At 34.3% G+C, this 26,187-nt stretch overlaps 1 protein-coding gene across 11 annotated transcripts in view; it reads right to left on the bottom strand.

Moving 5' to 3' along the window:
* Nucleotides 1-26,187, bottom strand: part of Arb2a (ARB2 cotranscriptional regulator A) — a 383,888-nt gene that overhangs the window by 178,713 nt on the left and 178,988 nt on the right. For 10 of the 11 annotated variants that reach the window (XM_070031084.1, XM_070031085.1, XM_070031095.1 and 7 more), the window contains one exon: nucleotides 10,872-10,991. The exons of the other annotated variant lie outside the window; for it this stretch is intronic. In XM_070031084.1, the coding sequence (XP_069887185.1) occupies nucleotides 10,872-10,991 (120 nt within the window). The remainder of the gene's footprint in view (nucleotides 1-10,871; nucleotides 10,992-26,187) is intronic. 11 annotated transcript variants of the gene reach the window in all.

The following is a 26,187-nucleotide window of genomic DNA, read 5'->3' as shown; positions in this document are numbered from 1 at the left end:
TTTATTTCAGTAGTTCAAACTAGACAACTAGTCTATATTTAAATAGGCTCACTAATTTCTAGAGGACATGGAACTTACTACAATCACAGAAAACCTAAGTGAGGTGTAGTTAGGCTTAGGTTTGAAGGAGGGAGATCATGTCTGGCTGCTGGGCCATATGATAGATGGTAAGGTCTGGCATTTTGTCTTCATGGTGGGGGAAGGTGAACTGCCTCCACCTTCCAGGTGATGCCTGAATCCCTGCAGGCAGGGGTGGGTACTTGGATGATAGGTTACTAAACCTGTCAGTCCAGTGCCTGGGACTCCAGTTTCCTGGGACCTTGCCTCCCTGATATGACCTATTTGGGCCTGGATCAGCTCAGGGAATAGGATGCCATGCCATGGGGCTCCATGTTCACGTCCTGTCTCTTTGGTCTTCTCCAGTCACCATGTGTCCCAATTCAGCTCTCCAATGGAGCTGAATTGGTTTCTTTGTATCGTTTTTGTTAGTTCTTTCCTCTCCAGCCTTCATGACTCAGTCTCCTAACACTGTCAAGTGTATTTGCTGGCTGCTGGTCTTTGAGATAGGAGTCCACCATAGACTCCATGATTCGACCTCTCAAAATATCGCTTCTCCATTTTTTTCCCCCTGTATAACAGGTTCAGCTACTTCACTGGATATTTTAGTTCAATTCTTAGATTTACTAAGCAATTTAAATCAATGGTTCTCCCACAGATGGGGTACCCTGAACACTCACAGTTATGAACTGTCTCTGCTATCATATTCAGTGACCAAGTTTGTTCTCTTGTCCATCTTTTTTGCCTGTTCTCTGAATTTCTGGAAGAATATTCAAGGCCCTACTTTCTTCATTCTGACCCAACATAGCACAATCTGAAATCTCATCCTAAAATGTATTTATATATAGATTGAGACTCAACAAATATTTTTTGAGTGTGTACTATATTATCTAACCAGGCTAGATGATATAATAGAAACTCAAAGAAACAAAGGATTATTTTTTTTAATTATATAAGAAGAAATCAGGTAACTTCAGTCAAAAGTTAACTTTGACATAGGATGCTAAATAAGAGACTGAAGCTGAGAATACTGAAATGGAAAACTAACTATAGCCCTGAGACAATGCTATTCTTCTAGGTAATATTCTTGCATAGTAAAATCAATGAATGATTATCTTTAATAGCAATTTTCTAAGCCATTTTTTTTGGATTGAGAGTATAATGTTTAATTCGGACTCCAAGAAACTATTTCTAAAATGTCAGCCTCCTGTGGTTCAGGTACTTTTCACTATAAACTCAGTTAATTCAATGAAAAACTGTTATGGGGGTGGGCATAGCTCAATGTTAAGAGTGCAAACCCTTGAGTTCAATCTCTAGCACCTCTCTCTCCTCTGAAAAACTGTTGAAAATCAGTAATAAAAGGAGTGAGAACAGACATATACCTAGGGATCAAAAGTCCCCAACTCTTAAAATTAAGGTTGTAAAAGAATATTACTTGGTTACTCTGAACCTAAAGAAAGTTTTAGACTCATAAGGTGATTATCTTGGCCATAGAGAAGGAAATATGATTAGTGTTCCTCCCATTCTCTTCTTTATCACAGAAACCCAATACATGTACCAAAGATAAGTACTGTAGCCAAAATGACTTCTAATTGTAATATTCTGGACCATACTTCTGATCTAAGTGATATACTTGGAAATCTGCAGTACTCATTTTTTTTTCCTTCCTTGGGGATTAAATTCAGGCCTTGTGCTTATAGACAGGCACTCTACAACTAGATCCAGTCTCATTATGGCTTACTTATTTTTGAGTTAGGATTTGCTTTGTCCACATCAATATAATAAAAAGAAAACCATGTTCACAGATGAGAAGACTTGATGTTATTAAGATTGTATGATGCCCAAATTGATCTAGAAGTTTAATTAGTCCCAATCAAAATACCTGTTCCTCCTCCCTGTATCATTTTTTAACATATGTAAATGTAAGTGACATTTAGTTGACAAAGCAGTCCTGCCAAAGAACAAAGCTGGAGGATCAACTTAATATGAAGCTATAATAAACAAGTCATTGTGGTACTGGTATGAAGACAGACATTGGAATACATTTCAAAAGTAAACATTTATGGCCAATTAATTTGGTAAACAGTGTGAGGACAAATCAAAGAGGTAAAGAATAGTATTCAATAAGTGATGTTAGGACACCTAAATATCCACGTTCAAAAAATTGAACTGAGTCGGGTGCTGGTGGCTCACGCCTGTAATCCTAGCTACTCAGGAGGCTGAGATCTGAGGATCGCGGTTCAAAGCCAGCCCAGGAGGGAAAGTCCGTGAGACTCTTATGTCCAATAAACCACTAGAAAACCAGAAGTGGTACTGTGGCTCAAGAGGTAGAGCGCTCGCCTTGAGCTGAAGAGTGCAGGGACAGCGCTCAAGCCCAGAGTTCAAGCCCAACAACCGACCAAAAAAAAAAAAAAAATTGAACTGAGCCAGGCGCTGGTGGCTCACACATGCAATTCTAGCTACTCAGGAGGCTGAAATCTGAGTAGCAGGGTTCAAAGCCAGCCCAGATAGGAAAGTCTGTGAGACTTTTATCTTGGAAATAGAGCTGTGGTTCCAGTGGTAGAACACTAGTTTTGAGAAAGAAAAAAAATCAACAGCTCAAGGACAACACACAGGCCCTGAGTTCAAACCCTGGGACTGATACACACACACACACACACACACACACACACACACACACACACAATTGAACTAGACTCTTACACATCCTACAAACATTAATTCAAATTACAAAACCAACATCAGAATATATTTAAGACAATTCATGTTAAAATATCTTATGTTGTCATATGTGGAGACACCATTTGAATTTAGATGGCTATGGTTGGCTATGGTTACATAACTGACACTACGCTAAAAAACTTTACATTTTTTATCTCGATAATGCTCTAATTTTATCAAATTAAAGACATGTAAATTTTATATTAAAGTTAAAAACATGAACAAGAATAGTAAATTATTAAATCATAGATAATGTTAATATATGGACTCATATGAAATGCTAAATCTTCTAGCTATATTCATTAGACTGCAATATACCATTATGAAGATTTAATTTACTCCATTATTTTTCTTTTTTATTGAAAACACTCTACTCATTAGTGAAAAGCAATGGTCTTTTCAGTCAGATTTAGAATTGGAGACACCAATATAGAGAAGTTTATAAGACTTATACCAGAACTTAAGAGGTAATACTTTCTAATGTGAAAGAACTGGTAGGGCAAAAATTCTGTAATCAGTGAATCAATATGAAAAAAGAAGGAGAACTAATTTTAATTAGTAAAAAATTATTATAAAAGCTTACACTCTATATTGGCCAACTCTTACACATATTTCCAACTATTGATTTTTGTTATAATATTTAATGTTCTCATACTTGGGGCAATATCAGACTATCCTAAAGATTTTAAATTTTTTTTCCCTTGTCTTTTGATTGTTTGGGCAAGTCAAGACAGATGTTCAAGACAATTTTAAAAATGAATCTAATTAGGATACATTTTATAGTTCAACTGAATTGTCTACATTTTAGAATAAACTGATAAAAGTGCTTTGGCCTGAATTATTTTGATACTCTTTTTTTTTCCTCTTTTTTTTTTTTGTTCTTGTTATTTATATTCCTTTATTTTTCCTCCTCTCTATTTTTAATTCTGAGCAAGTCAAACTTTCTGTTATTCCTAATGATCACATTAAACAGATATCCTACCATTTATCAATTACTCTGTTCTTTGTAGGAAAAACATAATGACACTTCTTTAAGGTCAGAGCTGATGTCACTAAAGGTAAAGGCTAAAGATTTTAGCTCCATTCCACTTTCTCTTCTGTGCAAATCTAAATCATGTTTCAAAGAAATTAAAAGGATCTACTATTACAAAACGGAGGAGTGTCCTCACACAGCTATGTCCCACACTAGTCCTCTATCAGCTGCTCAAGGGCAGCTTAGGCTGCCTGGAGGCCAGGGAGCACAGCATGGAACAATGGCAGGAAAATAAAGTTCCCTTCATTCCTTAATTCACATGCAAGTGAGGTGCCAATCAAGTGCTGACAAGCATGGAGAAACCAAAATCAAAAGTGGGTAGAGACATGCTTTCAAAAGGAGCTGTTTTCACACATTTCTAAGTGATGTTTTTAATGGTGGCTGTGAACCTACCAGTTATAACATGGAAAAGTAAATCAAAATAATAATAATAATATACCAAATTTTGAATCACTAGAGAGGATTCAAATAAACTGATGAAATCTATTTATTAACACTTAGTGTGTTTTATTAACAAATATGAACACTTTTGTTTGGTCTAAGGAAATAAATCTGAATCCAAATTGATTTATAGACGCCTGCAAACAGAAAAAGTAAAAGGAGCTGTGACTGGTAACTGAGCACTGACAAGGAATGCCAGCTCATTTCCAAATAACAAGAAAAATATAAGGTTACCTTCCATCACCTGGAAAGACAAGAACAAAGATATCTGAAATGGCCTACAATGGACACAATAGAATCATTTCCTCCAGGGGGTGGAGAAACTTGAGGAAAAGGGTCAAAAACTGCCTTGCTTTAACAAGATAATTTTAAAAGATGAGCCTGAATTTTTAAAAATATAAGATTAAAATAAACTATATTGTTTGTTCACATCTTCCCAAATGAACTTAGTAAACACATTGTAGACATGACTATTAATTGTATCACTGGTAAAATAAAATTTCGAAGACAAATTTAAGGTTTTTATAACTGAGGTTCAATAACTACTCTTACATATTGGCAATATTTTAAATAAATAAAAAGATAATACTTAAAAATTCATGATCAATTCATCTTACAAATGTTATTTTAATGACTAAATGCTGACATCAACACTAGAATGTCTGATCAACACATAATTTTACTAGGATGACAGAAAGTACAGAGAACTGGAAATTTTAAATTGGTACTATAGAACATGAGTAAAAATAGTAACAGGTAAATTTTTGATATGACTATTCTCATTATTGTATTAAATTGTACATTGTTTTTATGAGGTAAAACTTAGTCAAGTTCCTAAACTTGCTACTACACGACAAACATTGGTTTAGAAAATGAATCTCTAGATTTAGCTTATAAACTTATAAGTGAATATGTTAGGTGCTATGCAAGTGTATACATATGTATACATTTACATAGTGTAGTCTTAATGCATACACTTACATAGTGAAATATAGTAGATTCAAGAGAGAACTCAAATAGTGTAATTCCGAAGAAAGAAAAATACAAAGTTCAACAAAATATACAACAGGAAGCAGGTATTCGAAAGGGGTAAGATAGGGTCAAGGGGAAAGGGTTGAACAAATATGAGGAAAAGAGGGGCAGAATGCAGTTAAGATTCAATGTATAGCCTACAAAATTAAGAAGAGTGAGAAAAAGAGTGGGTAGGGAAGAAATGGATGAGAATGTTGAAGGGGTGACACTGGTCGAGATAAATGTCTTCATAAACTGCCTTTTTTAAAGGGCAATTCCTTTGTACAACTACTTAAGGATCATATTTTTAATTCCAAAATAAATAAATAAATAAAATGGGTACTCAGGCATTTAAAATAAAAAAGAAAACAAAACCTTTAGGAAGAAACAAGCTTTATGTATGTTTGAGGAGTGGTAAGAAATACCACTGGTTATAGTAAGATGAGTAAGAGAAATTGTTGGCGAACTCTTTCAAAACTCCTGAGTTGAAAAATCCTCTTTCTGTAAAACTACATTCATTTCCATATATGTCTTTGGGTACAGACATTAATTGATGTGCTCCAGAAATGCTAACAGTGAAAATGTCTGAGGGCTATATTTCAGGTGATATTAATTAACCTTATTGTATTTTAGTAAGTTGTTTGAGTTGTTTACTGATTTATATCAAATATACATACATAAGGAAAAAATGATAATTAAAAATATCACTTATTCTTTAAGACAGTATATAATCATAAATTATGTGCTTAGTTAAAAAAAAATCAGTTAACAAAACATGAAACCTCCACACAATGTGTTCTAAATTTAAAATGAACTCATCTCCAGATATCCAATAGTAAACTATTTAATTTTAAATTACAATTCTCTATAGTTTTAATTTAGTAAATGGCAAGATACAGGTTCTCACTGATACCTGCTATTCAAATAAGAAGCACTGTATGTGTGTTTATTGGTGAAACTTTACTTGCCACAGCTTGTATTTAAAATAAATTTTATTATATTCATGACCCAAAGAATGTAAACTTATATGACAATGGTACAATGATATAAAAGTGATTTCCATGAATTCAAGCATAACGCTACAAGAAGAAAGCAAATGTAAGAAGAAAGCAAAAGAGTTGTGTAGAGTATTTCATTAAGAGTAAAATACTTAAAAAATTTAGCTTTACTGAAATCTAAGAGTTTTAATGTATGCTGTGCATAATGGACTACTACACTAAAACCACACATAATTTAAGAATAATAAATTAATATTTATATTTACTTCCTTGTACAGCTAATATGAAAATTTTGAAACCATGTAAAATAATTTCATATGCCACACTTACACTAAAATACATCAAGAACGAGTATGTGTCAACATTTAAACACTGTAACTTTTCTCTTGAGAATATTAGTAGAAATAGGAAAGAATATTATTTAGGCAAAAATAAAAGGTTTGAAAAATATGAGCCTTTGTTTTCCTTTTACAATGATGCATTAAGAAATAATTGAGAAATCATCAGAAACGTAATGAAGTTAAATATATGAATCTAAATTTGTAAATGCAAAACTCATCCTAGCACACTGGTAATGTTTTGGGGAGTCTACTTTATTAAGTCAGCATCACTTTTTTTTCGGTTTGCCACTGCTATATTCCTGCATTACATACTGCAGTCTATGCCTTCAAATATATGAAGTTGAGATAATCACCATTAATATTTTTTTTAAAAAGCTAAACAAGGTATATTACATTAAATAGACTTCTCAGCCCGAGTGTTGCCTGACAGGTATGTGATGTGCCAGTGGTTATATTATATTCCTCCTCCCATGCATGTGCCTCCTGCAGAGACAGCAGACTACAGAAGCTGACCCTTACTGAGACCATCTTGTCTCTCTGACAAAGCTCCTTTTTAACTTCTTACTTACTGGTTACTTCCTGTGATGGAGAAAAACTTTAGCTCAGCTAGTGATGATTTCACAGGCCCTGAGGACCCTGACCCTAATAGCCTCAAGGTCAGAAGTCAAGACTTGTTCTGAAACATCTGTGTGCTTTATATTAAAGTGGAACAAAAGTGGAGAAATATCCACCAGTGTGTGACAAGAAGGAGAGGCAAAACAGGACTGATGTATTGGTCATCTGTCATTTTTAAAATGATCTAAAATACACTGGTTTCCAAATTTGATGTACAAAAACGTACAATCTCTCTTAAAGAAAAAAAAAGTCGTGTCTGTTTTAGCTAAAATAGTTTAGGCCTTTAGTCATTTTAAATCACTCTGTAAGTAAAAAATTAATAAAGTTTTAAGTGATTTACTGGCCTACAAAGAAAAAAATTATATATAACTATAAGAATAAATTTATATAGTTGTATATATAGTAGTTAAAAATTATTTGAGAAACATTTGTAATTTTAAAAATACATGGAACAAGTATTCAAGAGCTAGCTTAACATATCTCTTATATGTGTCAAAATACAGAAATTTAACAGAGTTAAAAGTGTTTTAAAATGATCTAAAAATGGAAATAAACGTAAGAAGTAAGTGACAAGATGCAGGGCACCAGAATCAAATACAGTGACAAAAGGGTTATACCATGGGGGAAGAACATACAAAAGAAGCAAACAAATCACATAATACATTAAAAACAACAGCAACAGAGAAAAAACCTCTTGTGTCCATATCTTGGGGTTCATTTTGCTTAGCATCATCTTATACGGTCATATGTACATAGCTTTTGACCTTTTCTTTTCATTTGGTAAGACTATCCTAGATGTATACTAGTTATTGCAAATAAGGGAAATGATGGAACCTATGTTTCTTTGGGTCTGGCATCTGTGTTGGTTCCATATCTTAGCTTGATTCTGGTGCCCTGCATCTTGTATATATATTTTTTCTAATTTGGGGAGTGGAAGGAAAATAACCAAATGCTGAAACAAGGTTACAGGTTGACCCATTGTAACAAAGGGATGTACAAGACACTATGTGGAAAATGAACTTTACAATTTGGTGTGGGGAGGGGGGGGAAGGCAGAGAAGAGTTGGGAAGGTGAGGAGGGAGAAGGGGAAAAACAAAGGAGGGGGTAACAATGCTCGATAGGAAATATACTCATTACTTTCCTCATATAACTGTAACCCCTCTGTAGAGTATCTTTACAATAAAAATATTTTTAAAAAGAAGTAAATGGCAACATATTTACTGATCTCATATAACATAAGCATCTGTAGACTTAGGGCAATAGAAACGTTCTTGGGTGTCGCCATCATCTTTATATCTACATCATGTGAATAATCAATAGCATACAAGAAGTTGAAAAGCGCATGGAAATATATTTAACTTCCATGACATATAGAAACACATACTAAAGTTTAGGGGAAAAAAAACTAGACAATCGATGCTGTGTCTAATTCAATGTCCACTTTAATCTATTTGAAATTAAAATGATTAAATGCTCTTTCATCAAAGTAATCATTATATTAGAGCAATGGTGCCTTCTCATTGCATAAGGAATTACAGACATGGAAGCATAAGTTATTTATTCGTGCATTTTTAGTGAATTATGGCAAAAGATTGTGCTACTTGTAATATTGCATATCTTATGGACAGAAGTCAGAAATATTGATATATATTTTCTATCATACAGATAATTTTAACTCAAAAATCAGATTAATTTGAAATAAAAATAATTTCATGGCCAATTAATGCCTTGTAGTTAGAAACAAATTAATACTTTTCTTGTAGTTTCAGTACTAATTACATGAAATCTAATCAAATATCAAGTACTAAATAGCAAAATCAGTTAAAAATTATTAAACTAATCCCAAATGTTCAAATTCTTTACGACCCACAAAAGTGTCCATGGTGTACACATAAAACAGGAAATGAAAATATGAAATGTACAGAAACAATAGTTGATAATATAGAAATCTAAAAATAATACATAAAAAAGGAACAGACAAAAGACTTCTGGTTAGCATTGAAAAGCTTGGTTACTATTTTTTCTTTTTTGCAATCAATTAAATTATCAGTTCAGTCCAATGAGCTATATTGTCTTCTATAGAAAAATGCATGTAGAGCTACCAATTGCATATTAATATATAGAAAGAGGATAAATATATAATTTTTCTCCATACATGAACATAAACATACATATAGCATTAAAACCATGTTGTATTTTTCATGATTCATCCTAAACAAAAAATATGTGAAATGTAAGAATTTTTTCTGTATTCAAATAAATGTCAATATTTGCCAGAAATAGTGTTTTAGCTTCAGAATGATTATAACAATAATCAGAATGGTATCACATACTCTCAATCTGTGTGAAATTGTTACCTAATTTAGCTTTCAGAGCAGTAAGGCTAAATACTCATTTTCCCCAATTTTTATTTGTATTAGGGTTTCATTATGATAATTCCTTAGATGCACATATAGTGTATCTTGAATATTTCCACCGCCTGTATTATATACCCTTAGCCTCTTTTCATCTCCCTCCTTTTGCAAACAGATTTGGTAGATTTAATTCACACACACACACACACACACACACACACACACACACACACACACACACACACACACACACACACACACACACACACACACACACACACACACACACACACACACACACACACACACACAGTATTTTCATGCTCTTCACTTCCTATTACCATCGCCATCCCCCTTTCTGTTTTCCCTCCTCCGGATTCCTCCTATGTTCCCCTTTTACATGTATGTCTCATTATCATCATTATCACCATCATCATTATTATCATCATCATCATCACTTCAGGTCTAGATTTTCATGTGTACAAAATCATGTGATATTTGGCTTTTGAGCTTGGTTTACTTCACTCAACAAGATGATTTCTAGTTCTATCCATTTTCCTGTAAATGTCATAATTTCATTGTTCTTTATAACTAATACTAAATACATCTCTCTATCTATTAGCCATCTATATCACATTTTCCTTATTCATTAAGTAGTTGCTGGGCACCTGGTTGATTCTACAATTCGTATATTTTGAATAGTGCTGCAATAAAACACAGGTGACCAGGGCTTACTTTGTATGTCAATTTATACTCTTTCCAATATATGTCCATGAATGGCATAGCAGGGTCAAAAGGAAGGTCTATTTTTTTGCTTTTTGATGAATCTCCATATTAATTCCATAGTAGTGGCAGTAGCTTCCATTCCTGCCAACAGTGTAGGAGTGTTCCTTTTTCCTCATATTCTTACCAACACATTTTTGTTCTTTATCTTGGTGAGTACCATTTTGATCATGGTGAGCAATGGAATCTCAGTGTAGTTTTCACTTGCATTTTCTTTATGGTGTAGGGAGTTGCTGACATTGAACATTTCTCCAAGTATCTTAAAGCCATTTTTACTTCTTTTAAAAACGATTCCTTTATTAGCCAAATTATCTGTTATTTTGGTGTTTTTATTTTTTGAAACAGCTATTATTCTAAAATACATTAGTATACTATTTTTCAAAATTATACAATTATTTACTCAAAATGTTTCCTCCATTCTTTATAAAATAAAGTAATAATATCAAGCCAAGGGAAATAGAGGAAATCAACTTATAATGTGATTGGGGATTAAAAACAGTGTGAAATGTACACTTACCAGTTCCACAAAAGCAAGTCCTCCATAGCTGTGAGCAACAAAAAATACATTCTCAGCTGCAGACTGGGCTATGAAATGGTCCCAAACATAGATTGCATGTTCTTCAGGAGAACCATTTTCCTAAAAAAAATTATATATGACATACTATATCTAATTATTATCATAACAACCAACAGTTAAATTATATATTAGCTTTATACAATAAGATTATTAGAATGAAGTCAAAGCAATATTGATACAAAGAACTATACTGAGACATTGAGAATAAATTAGTATTAAACTATTAGCAAATTACTGCTAGGCTTAATTTCTACTATAATCACCTGAAAACAAATTATTTGAAATGAACATTTTTTAAAGACAAATAATCTAGGTATAACTGAGATCATAAAAATACTTATGCTCAAGGTGCTCATGGTGGCTCATGCTTATAATCTTAGCTACTTAGAAGGCTGAGATCTGAAAATTGGAACCAGGCTGGGGAAACAAATCTGCAAGACTCTTATTTCCAAATAAGTATCAAAAAGCTGGAAATGAGATATGTCTCAAACATAGAGGGCCAGTGAGTTCCTGACTTCAAGTCCCAGTACTAGAGGTTGAAAAAAGCAATCCACTCCCTGATATTTATCACATGTATACGATATATATCACATATGATATATACCATATACATATACTATATGGTACATACAAGATATATATGGTACCTATCTGTAAATATAGATATATTATCTATCTATAAACATAGATAGATCAGATAGATCTCCTAGGTGTTTTTGTATTTCTTCTAACACGCTAAATCTTAATACATATTAAATTCAGAAAATTTTATGATAATTTCATTGTTCTTTGTGTGCGTGTGTGTGTTTGTGTGTGTGTGTGTGTGTGTGTGTGAGAGAGAGAGAGAGGGGAGAGAGAGAGTGTGTGTGTTCTGGGGACTTGAACTCAGAACACAGAACTCTTGGCTTCAAGAAATTGATGACATAACAATTAACTAACATAAAGATCCTTCAGTGTAGATTACTACATGTACAAAAAGCATGTGCAAGCTACTGAAAAAGAACATTATCTATCTTTGAGGATGATACTACTTCTGAGAGGAGGTGATACCTCCCTTAATATTGAAGACAAATAGGAATTGTAGAGATGAAGGTAGAGGGTGAAATGAGAGCAGACTCTAGGATCATTTTCAATCTAAGGAAACAGAACATAGGCAAGAAAAGTATGACCATGTTCACTGTAGAACATGAGAACCAAAAAGGTATGAATCAGTCCAGATGTCACTGGATGGACAAATGGATCAAGAAAATGTAGTATATATACAAAAGGAAATTTCACTCATCCATTAGATAGAATGATATTGTGCCATTTGTAAAGAAATGGAAAGACCTGGAAAAAATTTGTTAAGTGAAGTCAGGCTCAGAGAGGCAAAACATGTACATTTCCTTATGTGTGGAAAATAGATTTAGCTTATAAACCTATAGGTAGATACATTGGATGGTATGTAAGTGTATGAAAATGTATTGGCTGAATTACTGTAGAGTCGAGAAAACTCAAATAGTGTAATTCCTTAGAAAGGCAAAGTTTGGCAAAATAAAACAGTAGGAAGTGGGTACTCAAAAGGAGTGGGTTGGGTCAAAAATAAAGTGTTAAATTAACAAAGAGAGGGAGAATGCGGTCAATAATGTGCATATGACTATATAAAATGATGCTTTTCAAAATGAATTCCAAAAATAAATGCCCACAAAGAAAGAAAGAAAAAAGAAAGAACTGCAACGAGTACACACAAAAAATACAAAAAAAAACAAACCAAAATAAAAAAACACTCTTGTTCCATGAATTCCCCCCACAAAAAAACCCAAAAAACAAAGCACAGGAAAGAAAGAAATAAAAAAGAACTGCAACAAGTACACACACACACACACACACACACACACACACAAAACCACTCTTGTTCCTTGGAATTCATTAACTAAAGTTTACAGTCTCATTCAAAACTGTAAGTCATTTTACTAGCCCCCAACAGTCTCTCTGTCTCTCCTTTCTCTCTCTCTCTCTCTCCCTCTCTCTCTCTCTCTCTCTCTCTCTTACCCACCCACCCACCCACACACAAGCTTAAAAATATTTAAAAGGCTGGGGCACCAGTAGGTCATGCCTGTAATCCTAGCTACTCAGGAAGCTGAGATCTGAGGATCAAGGTTTCAAGCCAGCCCAGGCAGGAAAGTCCTTTAAATTCTTATCTCCAATTAATCACAGAAAAAGCTGGAAGTGGTGGTGTAGTTCAAGTAGTAGAGTGCTAACCTTGAGCAAAAGGAGCTTAGGGACAGTGACCAGGCCAAGTTCAAGCCTGGGACCCATTAAAAAAATCAAAAGAAGGAAGCAAAATCACTTAAGAGCAAATGTGCTGCCTATAAATGGTTTGATTATTAGTGCTTTCTATCTTTACCTTCATTTAAATTTTCTAAACTGTCCAACAGTTCTACAAAGTACATTTGTAACATATAATCGTAAATAACAGTCCCAAAGTCAGAAATACCACTTTGCAGTAATGCATAGTTTCTTAGTATCCAACAAAGGTCATTATACATTCTTAGCTAAACAATTCCAGTATCTGGGAAGTGGCGCTGTAGCTCAAGTGGTAGAGTGCTCACCTTGAGCTGCGCTCACCTTGAGCTGAAGAGCTGAGGGACAACGCCCAGGCCCAGAGTTCAAGCCCCACGACCGACAAAAAAAAAAAAAACAATTCCAGTATCTGGTGTGAGTCAACTGCACATTTACTAGCAACAAGTGAAAATAATTATTTCAAATAGGTCTAAGAGTAAGAAGTAACATTTGAGAGCTTGATGGCAAGAACACAAATAAAAAGTACACGTATTAGAAAAGCCCATCTAGTACACTAGTCAGAGATTACTCATGTTGCCTCTAAGCAAGCTGAGGGCAGCACAGTATGCATAGCAGCATAATTATCAGCAGCACTGGTCCTCAGTCATCTAAAGAAGGTAATTTGTACTATGTGAACTCCACTTTTGAGAGACTAGTAACAGAAATTAAGAAATAGTTCCTATTCAAAATATTATATTAAAAATAAGATATGGAGATAAGCATTAGACATATATAAAAAATTGGTTTCTCTTACGACTACTTCTTAAGGCTTTTCAAATTAAGGCTTTTTGGGGGATGGGATATAGTTCAGTTGCAAAGCATTTGCCTATCAAGTGCAATGTTCTTGGTTTGATTGCCAGTACCAAAAAAGACAAGACAAAAAAAAAAAAAAAAAAGAAAAGTAAAAATTTAAGGCTTTTTTAGTATTTACAATGTTTAGAGGGACTTCAACCCCATCCACCTTAGAATTTAACAAATTCTGCCAATGTTAGTAAACTTCCACAACAGTTAAAAGTAGAACATACAGTAGTTTTAATTATATATAAAGAAGGTGATGCCATGAAGCAACTTAATGCCATTCCAATCTGCAGACCATAATATGTCCACAGGCATTACATATTTATGAGTCATAATCCAGATAGCATATTACCAATGGTGTATTTTGAGACTAAAAAGATTTCAACAGGAAAGATTTTCTAATTCACTTCAATTACAGAAATGTAAACACACTAAATCTACTCTACCGGATTCCAGTTGAATTTCAAATTAGAATGCATTCTGTATTATTTTAGAAAATGCAAATATATGAAGTGTATGAAAAGAAGAGTGAACTTATTAATTAGAGTTTGCTGGTGGGAGAATGTGTAGGGTATTTCTATTGTGGAATTCTGTAGTATGCAGAGAACAGGTTGAATTTTGTGTACACTTACCTTCATTAATCGTTAAATGCTAAACAGAAGTGATGCAGAAACCAAAGCCTTATCGGCTACACCAGATTCTACTACCTAGGCACTGCAAGGTCTGCATTTATGATGGACTACCTGAGCTGATAACACATGGAATTATCTAAACAACATTTGCATATTTGTGTAATTATTTTCTAAGGTTAATTAGCTCCTGTAATGCATTTCGCCCTTTGAGACTACTTACAGTGACAGGTTCACATATTTTCTGAACCACTGCCAAATTTGACAGATTTTTTTCAGCTAACCTGTTGCTAAAAGTTACAAAAATAAGTTATAATATACATTAATTTATTTAGAAAAATTACACTGAAAGAATTTTATAGTGTCTAATATTAAAGTTAAAATATTAAAGTGATTTTTACTTCACATACATTTTATTTACATTGTTAAGCATATCTATTATTAAATTTTCAATATATAAAATATGTTACATTTTGACTTTAAACCATCAAATACCTGATACTAATTTCAATTATGTCACATGACATAACTATGCACATATATGTATACACACACAGATGTACATACACACACTCTACACACTACCAGCTGACCTTAACACTGTCCTTGATTTCTCATTTCTCCTTGAGATAAGAATGAGAGAAGAAGCAATAATACAAAATATATGCTTGTTTAATGACAAAATTTACAAATGAGATTATTTCTTCTAAAAAGCTGAGATTTTACAAAAGAAAAAGTATGGTAAAATACAAATCTGAATGCAAAGCAGATCCTTAAGTCATATGAATTTATGAGGATGGAAAAAATACATTATCTAATTATTTAATTTAACTTATCCTCTAGAATATTTCTAGGCACACAAAACTCTCTCAACTTTTGCTCCTATTACCTTAACTCTCGCTTTTACCATTTGCTTCCATGACACCACCCACTTGAGCTGCCTGAATGCTTTTTGTCATTTATTCTTTACAACGATTTTATGATAGATATTTTACATATCCCAGTTTTTGGAGATTGCTGTGCAAAAGGTATACAACTTGCGAGAGTTTGTAAGCTGACCTGTCTTATAATGATTGAATTTCTTTAGTACATTATCTGATCTTTAAGAACATATGTGTTAAAGTGATGTTAACAAATGGCTGTAAATGTTGAGATATGAAACTTTCACGTTTTTATCTGTTCAATTTTGTTGCTTTTTTCACTGTATTTGATGTTGGTGCCCTATCACTTGTACATACACTTCTCCAATTTGGGGAGGGGAAGGGAAAAAAACAAAATGCTTAAATAAGGAGACAAGTTGACCCATTGTAACAATCAGATGTACAAAACACTATGTTTCAGTTTTTCTTTGCTATGGAAGGTTTTATTTGACCTTCTGTTATGAAGGAGAGTTTAGCTGGGTACAATATTCTTGGTTAATAGGTGTTTGTCTTTAGTGCATGGCATATATCATTCCAGGCTCTTCTTTAATTGTTTCTGCTGAGAAATCTGAAGTCATTAAGATTAGCTTCCCTTTATAGGTAATAGATCTTATCTCCTTGACAGCTTTAAGGATCCTTTCCTTGGTCTAAATTGATCCTGTGTGGATTATAATGGGACAGTGGGATGTCCTATTCTGGTCTGGTCTATTTGGGGTTCTAAAAGCTTCTTGTATCTGAATAGGCCTATCTTTTTGCATGTTTGGGAAGTTTACTGCTAGGATCCTGTTAAATAAATTTCCTAGACCATTTACTTCTGCCTCTAGGTGCTCTTATACACCCATTATCCTCAGATTAGGCCTTCTGATGTCTTCCAAATGTTGAATAGATCTATCATATTTCTTGGATTTGTCTTGGGTAGTTGTATGTTCTTTCTCTATAATATCTAGGCTGTCTTCTATCCCTGAGATTCGATCTTCTGCATGGTCTAACCTACCGTCAAGACTTTCTACTTTGTTTTAATTTCCTTTCATTCTAATTGGTCGGTTTTAATGGCTTCAAATTCATTTCAGGGATGCAAAGCTGGTTCAATATACACAAATCAACTAATATAATTCATCACATCAACAACAGCAAGGATAAGAACTACATGGTTATCTCAATAGATGCATTTGACAAGATCCAACACCCCTTTATGATGAAGGCTCTGGAAAAATTAGGAATCCATGGAACATTCCTCAATACAATAAAGGCTGTATATGACAGCCAGCATTATACTTAATGGTGAAAAACTAAAGGCATTTCCTTTAAACTCAAGAATGAGACAAGGATGTCTACTCTCTCCACTTCTCTTCAATCTAGTATTAGAATGCCTAGCTGCAGCAATAAGACAAGATGCAAACAAAGGGAATCCAAATAGGGAAAGATGAAGTAAAACTCTCCCTCTTTGCAGATGTCATGATCTGGTATTTAAAACACCCCATTGACTCCACTCCCAAGTTACTCGAGCTGATCCAAAACTTTGGCAAAGTAGCAGGGTATAAAATTAACCCTCAAAAAGCAATGGCTTTTCTCTATGCCAACAATGAGAAAAGCACAGCTGAAATCAGGAAAGCAACTCCATTCGTAATAGCCCCACAAAAAATAAAATACCTAGGAATTAACTTAACTGAAGAAGTGAAGGACCTCTATGATGAAAACTTTAAAAACCTGAAAAAGGAAATGAAAAAACTTACAAAGTGGAAAAACCTCCCATGCTCCTGGAATGGAAGGATCAACATAGTGAAAATGGCAATACTTCCCAAGGCTATCTACAAATTCAATGCCATACCTATCAATATTCCAACCTCATTCTTCAAGGAAATAGAAGAGGCAATCCAAAATTCATAAGGAACAATGAAAGACCCCGAATAGCAAAAATGATCCTTAACAGAAAGAACAGTGCTGGAGGAATATCAATACCAAATTTCAAACTCTACTACAAAGCCATAGTAATCAAAACAGCTTGGTATTGGCACAAGAACAGACCTCAGGACCAATGGAATAGAGTTGAAAACCCAGAAATGAACCCACAGACGTACAGCCACCTAATCTTCGATAAGGGAGCTAAAAAATAGAATGGAAGACATACAGCCTCTTCAGTAAACGGTGCTGGCAAAATTGATTAATCACTTGTAGAAAACTAAAGCTACATCCTTATATATCACCCTGCACTAGAATCAACCAATGTGTAGTTGTGGAGGTGGGAAGGAAGGGATGGAAAAACAAAGGAGGAGGCAACCATGCTTGATAAGAAATGTACTCATTACCTTGCTCATGTGATTGTAACCCCTCTGTACAGTATTTTCACAATAAAAAATGTTAAACAAAACCCCACTATGTTGAAAACTTAATTTACCACTTCAGCGTTGGGGGGCGCAACTGTTGAGGTGGGAGGGAAGGGATGGTATGGGGAAAACAAAGGAAGAGGCAACAATGCTCAATAGGAAATATACTCATTACCTTGCTCATGTAACTGTAACCCCGCTGTACAGTATTTTTACAATAAAAAAAGTATAAAAATTTAATCTGACAAGAAGTTAATGTTAAAAACAAGAGAAATAACTATGGCCTATCATTTACAGATATGATACCAAATACATTGGATTTGCGGCTATATTGCCACTGCAAAAGAGGTGTCATCTAGAATAGAAAGCAGATACAGTTGATTTCTTTTCTTTTCCCTTTCCTTTCTCTCTCTCCTCTCTCTCTCTCTCTCTCTCTCTCTCTCTCTCTCTCTCTCTCTCTCTCTCTCTCTGCCTCTCTTTCTCTTTGTTGGTCATGGGGTTTGAACTCTAGGCCTGGGCCCGCTCCCTGAGCTCTTCAGCTCAAGGCTAGCACTCTAGCACTTGAGCCACCACACCACTTCCGGCCTTTTCTGTTTATGTCTTGCTGAGGAATTGAACCCAGGGCCTCATGCATTCTAGGCAAGTACTCTACCAGTGAGCCACCTTCCCAACTTCTTTTCTCTTTCTTGTCTTTATATATATTTTTGGTTCCAGTAATGGTGCTTGAACTCAGTTCTTCACACTCATGTGGCTTTCTTGCTCAAAGTTGATGTCCTACCACTTGAACCATGCATGCAGTCCAGGTTTTGCTAGTTAATTGGAGGTGGATTCTCACAGGTTTTTCTGTCCAAGCTAGCTTTACATCATGATCTTCTAGGTCACATCTTTCTTAATAACTAGGATTAGAGCTATAAGCTAGCTAAACTGGTATGACTTTAATTCCAAAACTTGGTTTTACTGTGACTCTTAGGTATTTTTTTTTAAAACTGGTGGTCCTGGGAATTAAGCACAGGACTTTCCTTGAATATACCAGATTAATGGCTCTAACATTGAGCTAGATCCCCAGTCTATCTCTTTAGCACTTCTAATAAAGTAATCAGTAATGATTCACATTAATTAAATTTAGGCATTCTCTTTTTATTGCAATCTATAACGCAAGCATAATGTTACTTGAAAGCATGAATCTAAATATTTACAAACATTAAATTATTTGATCTTAGCAGCTTACCCCTTATTCAACTGAACAGACAATGATTAGGAAACTTACTGAAGAAAATTGTTAGTGTATATCACAGATAAAATTCAAACCCAGGCAGTCTGACTTCATTATTGTTCTTTCCCCCCCACCCCAACCCGCACACACCCCAGTTCTGGGACTTGAACTCAGGGCCTGGTTGCTATCCCTGAGACTCATTGTACTCAAGGCTAACGGTCTACTTGAGCCACAGAGACACTTCTGCATTTTTCTGAGTGGTTTATTGGAGATAAGAGTCTCATGAACTTTTCTGCCTGGGCTGGCTTTGAGCTGTGATCCTCAGATCTCAGCTTCCTGAGTAGGTATGATTATAGGCACAAGCCACTGGCACCCAGCTTTATTACTGTAATCTTAATCTCATTCTATTGTCTTGAATATTAAAATTCATTTGACACACTTCTCTAACTAGGAATAACCACTGCTGCTACACTTTATAGCAATGAACTAGAATGAAAAGGCACAAGAATGTTGTATATATAGGCACCATAAACTGTGGGCCAGGCTGACATGAAACAAACAGATTACTGTTGTGAAATGAAGTTTATATTCTGACAGTTCAGAGTGCCCTTCTCTTGAATGGCATCTGTTATCTTATAAGGGAGAAACTGAGCATAACTTTAAACTGTTGCTATTTTTCTGCCAGTTATTCATCTACAACACACAATAAGGCTAAATGAAAGATGCTAGATATAAATAACAGCATATAGCATTATTCAATTGACAGGAAATTCTAAAAAAGCAGGCACTACAATGTTAGAATGCAAATTGGTGGTCAGAAGAGTCAGAATAGGAAAGAGGGGCTGGCTGGAAAGGGTTACATGAGAAAAATTTTGGATAGTGAAAAAAAATGGATAATGAAAACATCATGTTATACCTTATGGCATATACTTACCAAACATATCCAACTGTGTGTGTGAAATTAATGCAACTTAATATAATAACAATGATAAAAATGATGGTCTGATAGCTAACTACTTGTTTTTGTAATATGTTACTGGAATAAAGGTACATACAGTTGCTACATATTATCTATATCCACCTTATAACAGTCAAGTTGAATCTTTGAGACCAAGTCAGTACACCCTGCAGGCATAAATTAGTTACTGTCACTTCTTTTAAGAAAATGTTTGTCAACCCTGCTCTACATGCTTCTGATCTCAGTTCCAGTTTAGAATGGCAGATTAAACATCCACGTCCGAATACATTATCACTCCCAGCTCTATAAACACTATTGTAAAAGATTTCTTTTAACAAAGACATAAATCCACAAGGATTAAGAAAACAGAAAAAAACATGGAACATTTTGGAAGACAGATATTAGACAGACAAGAAAGCTTAATCTCAAACTGGCAGTGGGAAGGCTAAAAATCAGCTCCAAATTCAGAATCCTCCAGAGCATAGGGATAAGATTCCAGGTACTCTAGGAATTGGAGAAGAGTCAATACAAGCTAAAATAAGGTGAAGAATTACTTAGCCATAGTGTAAGGACTTCAATTTAAGCCTCAGAACCAGCATGCCTGCCTACACGCACACACACACACACACACACACACACACACACACACACACACACACACACACACACACACACACACACACACACACACACACGCAGTTATTTTCCACCCTTCTATTAAGAAAGCTTGGCTAATATTTTCCCACATTCTGATAGGAAACACTTTGAAATGGAGAGATTCCATCAGTTACAGAATTTTAAAAAGGGGGGGGGGGTTGATTCTGTGTTTGTGTGTGTGTGTGTGTGTGTGTGTGTGTGTGTGTGTGTGTGTGTCTGCACTGTTAGAGCTTGAACCTAGTCTTTTGCACCTGCACACACTCTATCACTGTACCTATGCATATTGGTCCCATCTATGCATACTGAAATGCAAAATGTGAGTGGCTGCATTTTATCTCCCGAGTTTTCATTTCTTTTAAACTTCGACACTGCAGTAGAAAGTCAGACCTTCGGTCTTTAGGCAAAATTTCTTTGTAAAACAAAACCAGTTAAATAAAAGTTCTAAAGATACAGACAGATGACAGTAAGCATGGATGAGTGTTCCCAACAAATAACCATTCTGAAATTCAAACAGTAAGCCTCATCCCTATTTTTAAGAGATTCCAACCATTTTTATACAATACTGGTAAGTATGAATAGATATATTACCAGACATAAGGAAAAACTATAAATAAAAGACACAGAGACTGGAACAATGATTTAAGATTTCCAAGACCATTAGCTGCCAGATTTAAAGACTCACCAAATACCAATACAAAGAATGAAACCGGGGGGGGGGTTGGATGGGGGGGACGGGGTGGGGAGGCTGAGAAGGGATGTGAAGGGTAAACAAAGGAGGAGGCTGCGATGCTTGATAAGAAATGTACTCATTATCTTGCCCATGTAATTGTAACCCCTCTGTACAGTATGTACACAATAAAAAAAGAATGAAACCAGATCAATATAAAGGAATATTACTGTAAAGTTTAGAATAGAAAAACAGGAATATTCTGGATATCACAAAAAGAAAAAATGAATGACTCAGTATAATTTTAGAATTTTCAATAGCAATAGAAGAAGCAAGATGATGATAACCGTTATCAAGGTTCAAAAGGAAAATAATTTTCAGTGTACGATTCTATACCCAGCTGAAACATCATCATATTTATAGTTAAGATAAATATACAAAGTCAAAAATATCATATTGCAAAGAAAGAACTTGGAGTAAGAAATTAGCCAAAAATAAATAAACAAACTACAGGAACAAGGAGAAATGACACAAGAGAATGGCCAAAAGAACTTTCAGAAGAGTGAGAAAGGAAGATACAAGGACTACAGCTACACACTCGAGTTAGTAGGGCAATTATACTAAGTAATAGTAGTATGTCAAAAGGCTGAGGGCTGATACATCAGGGTTTTCATTATCATCTCAAGACACAATGACATAATAGGTCTGATCAGGGTTTGATCTTGCATTTGGTTGTTCTTAATGATACAATGACATTGTTCTCTCCTATTCACGCTCGGTTGCTCTGATGTATCAGCTCAGGGGATTTAAAATTCATAGCAATGTTGTTTTTACCAATTAGACCATGGGAAGCTTAGATAGGAAATACAGGGCAGTACAATTCTTCTTGCTGTATTTTTACTGATCTTCCCTTCTTGGTGTTCCACTTATGGAAAGCCATGTTTTTCATGATACTGTTGTCTACTGACTTCCCTATAAAGATCCTCTTGTAAATGCTCAGGGAAGTTTATGGCATCACGATCCAGAGCATCTACCTGGGTTATCTTCTACTGGAAGTTTTCATCTCATAGCAACAACATTTTCTTTTTCTTTCACAACTATGTCTGCTGCTATACCATATTTCAAAGTAAACAATAAAGTAAACAATAAATCATTATTTAGAAAAGGTTCAAGGGATTAGGATGTAGGCATGTTTAGAGGTCACTATTCTGCCTACAACTACCTAACAAGAACCTTGGGATATAGTGTTAAAACTTAGCTAGGTTTAGAAAGCTTGGAAAGAGTACATTTCTTGTCCAACACTATTACCCCTCCCTCATTTTATATCACCGTTTACAATAAAATAAAACAATTTAAAAAAGCACTGGAAAGAGTGATGACCTATATTATATAAAGATGTTTGTATCTTGTATTACCACCCACTAGAAAAGATCCACCACAACCAAGAAGTCAGAATGACGTTTTTAGTTCATATCAGTTACACTGTCACTGGCTCTGTGAGTGTAGGCAGAATCAATGCATGAACAGAGAAGCTATAGAAGGCAAGGAGGGAGGCTATCCAAAGGCTCACAGCCTGCATGCCTTCACTCAACTGGTTCAGCTACTGCCACTAAATGACAGCTATAGTAGAATGGGAAGTAAAAGAGACATCTCTGGAACAGTTGTGTGTGTGTGTGTGTGTGTGTGTGTGTGTGTGTGTGTGTGTGTGTGTGTGTGTGTGTGTGTGTGTGTGTGTGTGTGTGTGTGTGTGTGTGTGTGTGTGTGTGTGTTAGGAAAGAGGTAAGAAGATTGTATGATATACAAATACACAATTAATATCATGAAAACACACTGGAAATACACCTATCATTGCATATAATTCAATCTAGAATACTTTCTGGACAAAATAGTATAGTCAGAAGCTAAATATGAATCTATATCTCTATCTAAAGCTGTAATTTTAAATAGAGAAAAACCTTTCATGTTTATCCTTGGTCATCAAGAAAAGGTGAAATATATTAAGTATGCTCTATCTAAAACACCCATTTTACAGAAATATAGGGAATGAAAAAGTGGATGAAATCTTTTGGAAGCCAAGGCTGTAAAAAGCTGAAGCATGCGTGTAGTCAAAGAAAATTTTGGCAGGTATCAGTGGATGAGACATAAACGTTTCTGATTTGGTATCCTTGTTTGATAAATGTTAACCAAATAAATTGTCCATAATTGCTCTGTGTGAAAAAAAGGAGAGTTAAACATTTCACAAGAATTAGTAAGTATAAAACTATGGGAGGATAATTACAATTGCTAGACAACACATATTCGCATACATATACAAGGCTTAAAAAATCTGTACAATGTCATTTAATATGCTTTTAACTTTAAGTGGTTAATTTACCCCTTAGAAGCCCAGATTCTACATTTCTAATAGGAGGTTAACTTGATGTCACAACCACGACCTCTCACATGTTTAAGTAATGGTCTATCTACCACCTAGCTCCATTGCCAATTCTATATTCTCTAGATAAAATAAAGAAAACTTCATAACAAAGATTGAACCAGAGTTGCAAAAGTACATAGAGGGCTGGATATATGCAAAATACAAAGGCTGACTAACAGCATAGAGTAGATATTTGGCATCTGTAGGTATCTATCACAAATATTTAATTATTTATATACTTGTAATGAGTATTTACTGTGACAAACACCTCCAAAATGAATTTAACAAATCTGTGATAGTAGTTTAGACATCTGATAATTTCTTTATGTGTTGTAGCAAAGCTAAACTCTTTCAGAGTTTGACAATTTGAATCTAAGTAGTATTTTATCCTTCAAAAATGAAGAAAATGTAGCAGTTACCAAAGTCATTTATTAGAAGTTTATTCTATTTTAAGTAGCAAAATCTAGGTGCTGAATTTTAGTTATCAATTGATGTTTTTAAAATCATAGCTAATATAGATTTGAATTAGAAATAATTTTATTTCAGTGGGTTGTTTCCAGGAATAAGACAACTAAGGTAAAAAGCTGATGTAGTTTTATTTATTTTTTATTTATTATTATTTTTTTGTGTGTGTCGTGGGGCTTGAACTCTGGGCTTGGGTGCTATCCCTGTGCTCTTCAGCTCAAGGCGAGTGTTCTATCACTTGAGCCACAGCACCACTTCCGGTTTTCTAGTGGTTAAGTGGAGAAAAGAGTCTCATGGACTTTCCTGCCCAGACTGGCTTTGAACTGTGATCCTCAGATCTCAGCCTCCTCAATAGCTAGGATTACAGGCATGAGCAACAGGCGCTCCCAGCTTGTAGTTTTAATTTTTGTAGATAGTATTAGGTGGCTTTCTCATATTTCCACCATAGTGAGAGAAATTTTTACTTATATCCAGTGTTGTTATAGCTTCTTCAATTTTTTTTTTATGAATTAACATTGTCAATTAATGGTTTCAAAAAACAGTAACTTGATTTGTAAAGTGAGGAAAAAATAACAAACTTGGTGAAACACTGCATAATTTAAAATACAAAAATTTTAATACAAATTAAGGTCAAGGACCATGTATTATTATTACTTATTATAACCTTTATTAGGTAATTACTATTCATTATTAACATAACTTTTATTAAGTACTATTACCTATATTCTGATAAAGAATTATACAATTATTAATTCATTGAAATTTCAACAATTATAGTATGAGACAGGAACTAGCACATTTCTCAGTGTGTGGATGAGGTGCAGGAATGCTGAGTAGCTTGCTCAAGAACACTTAGTTGTAGCTTACCTATCCTATAGATAAGATGCAGGTCAGGAATAGAGATGGATGGAGAACCTCTGTTTCACCTCCTGTGATAGCTAACTTGTTAATCTTTTTACCTTATTCTCCTCTATGCACATCTTGTAAATCTACAAACATAGTAAGTAAACCTCAACTAGCACTTAACTGCTGTGTGTAGAAATGTGATTTAAAATAGCCTAAGGACGTTTATAAAAGTAACAATGCTTGACAAGAAATGTACACATTACCAAACTCATGTAACTGTAATCCCTCTGTATAGCATCTTTACAATAAAATAAAATTTTTAAAAAGAATAAAAAGAATCACAGGAAATTTTTTAACTTATCAGAACTAAAAATACCTCAAATTTAAAAAAGAAATGGACAGTATACTCAATAAACAAATTCTAGAAACTTTATGCTGTTTATATTTTACAATTAAATACCTTCTTTATACTATATATTATATAGTATTTATTTATTTATTTATTAGTATTTTATTGTTATTTATTATATATATGAGTTTTAAATTCACAAATAAGATTCTGAAGACTGGAAATAAGTCATATAATAAAGTATTATGAAACCTCACATTATTAATATAAGACTATTTTAAGCTGAAAAGATGAAGAATAAAATAAAATTTTCATTTTAGCAAACTAGACAGTTTCAATTTTAGGATACGAAACAAAAGTCTTCAAAGAATTCTCATAGGCTATAAAGAATATCAGAAGTAGACTATCACAAAATGACCTTCCTGACACCTAACTCACCTAACAGTATTTGGAAGTGTATTGTTTTAAATCAATAACTAATTAACAAAGTACAAAAGAAGTTGCACTGCTTCCTTAGCTCCTTGTTAAAAATGGCTTTTGGCAGCACATGGGCAGAAAGGTCACTTTTATGACATCTCCAGGAGCCTTTCAACACCCTGACTCTGTCAGATTAAATTACTTTTAGCAATTAATTGTCCTAAGTTAAAACAGAAGCACATTTGTTACAGCAGGCTGTCATAATGACATGGTGA

This window comes from Dipodomys merriami, unplaced genomic scaffold (assembly GCF_024711535.1).
Source record: "Dipodomys merriami isolate MVZ:Mamm:240054 unplaced genomic scaffold, mDipMer1.0.p SCAF_20, whole genome shotgun sequence".
Classification (NCBI taxonomy): domain Eukaryota; kingdom Metazoa; phylum Chordata; class Mammalia; order Rodentia; family Heteromyidae; genus Dipodomys; species Dipodomys merriami.
Note: the sequence above shows the minus strand (reverse complement) of the source record. Positions and strands in the feature narration are given on the sequence as shown.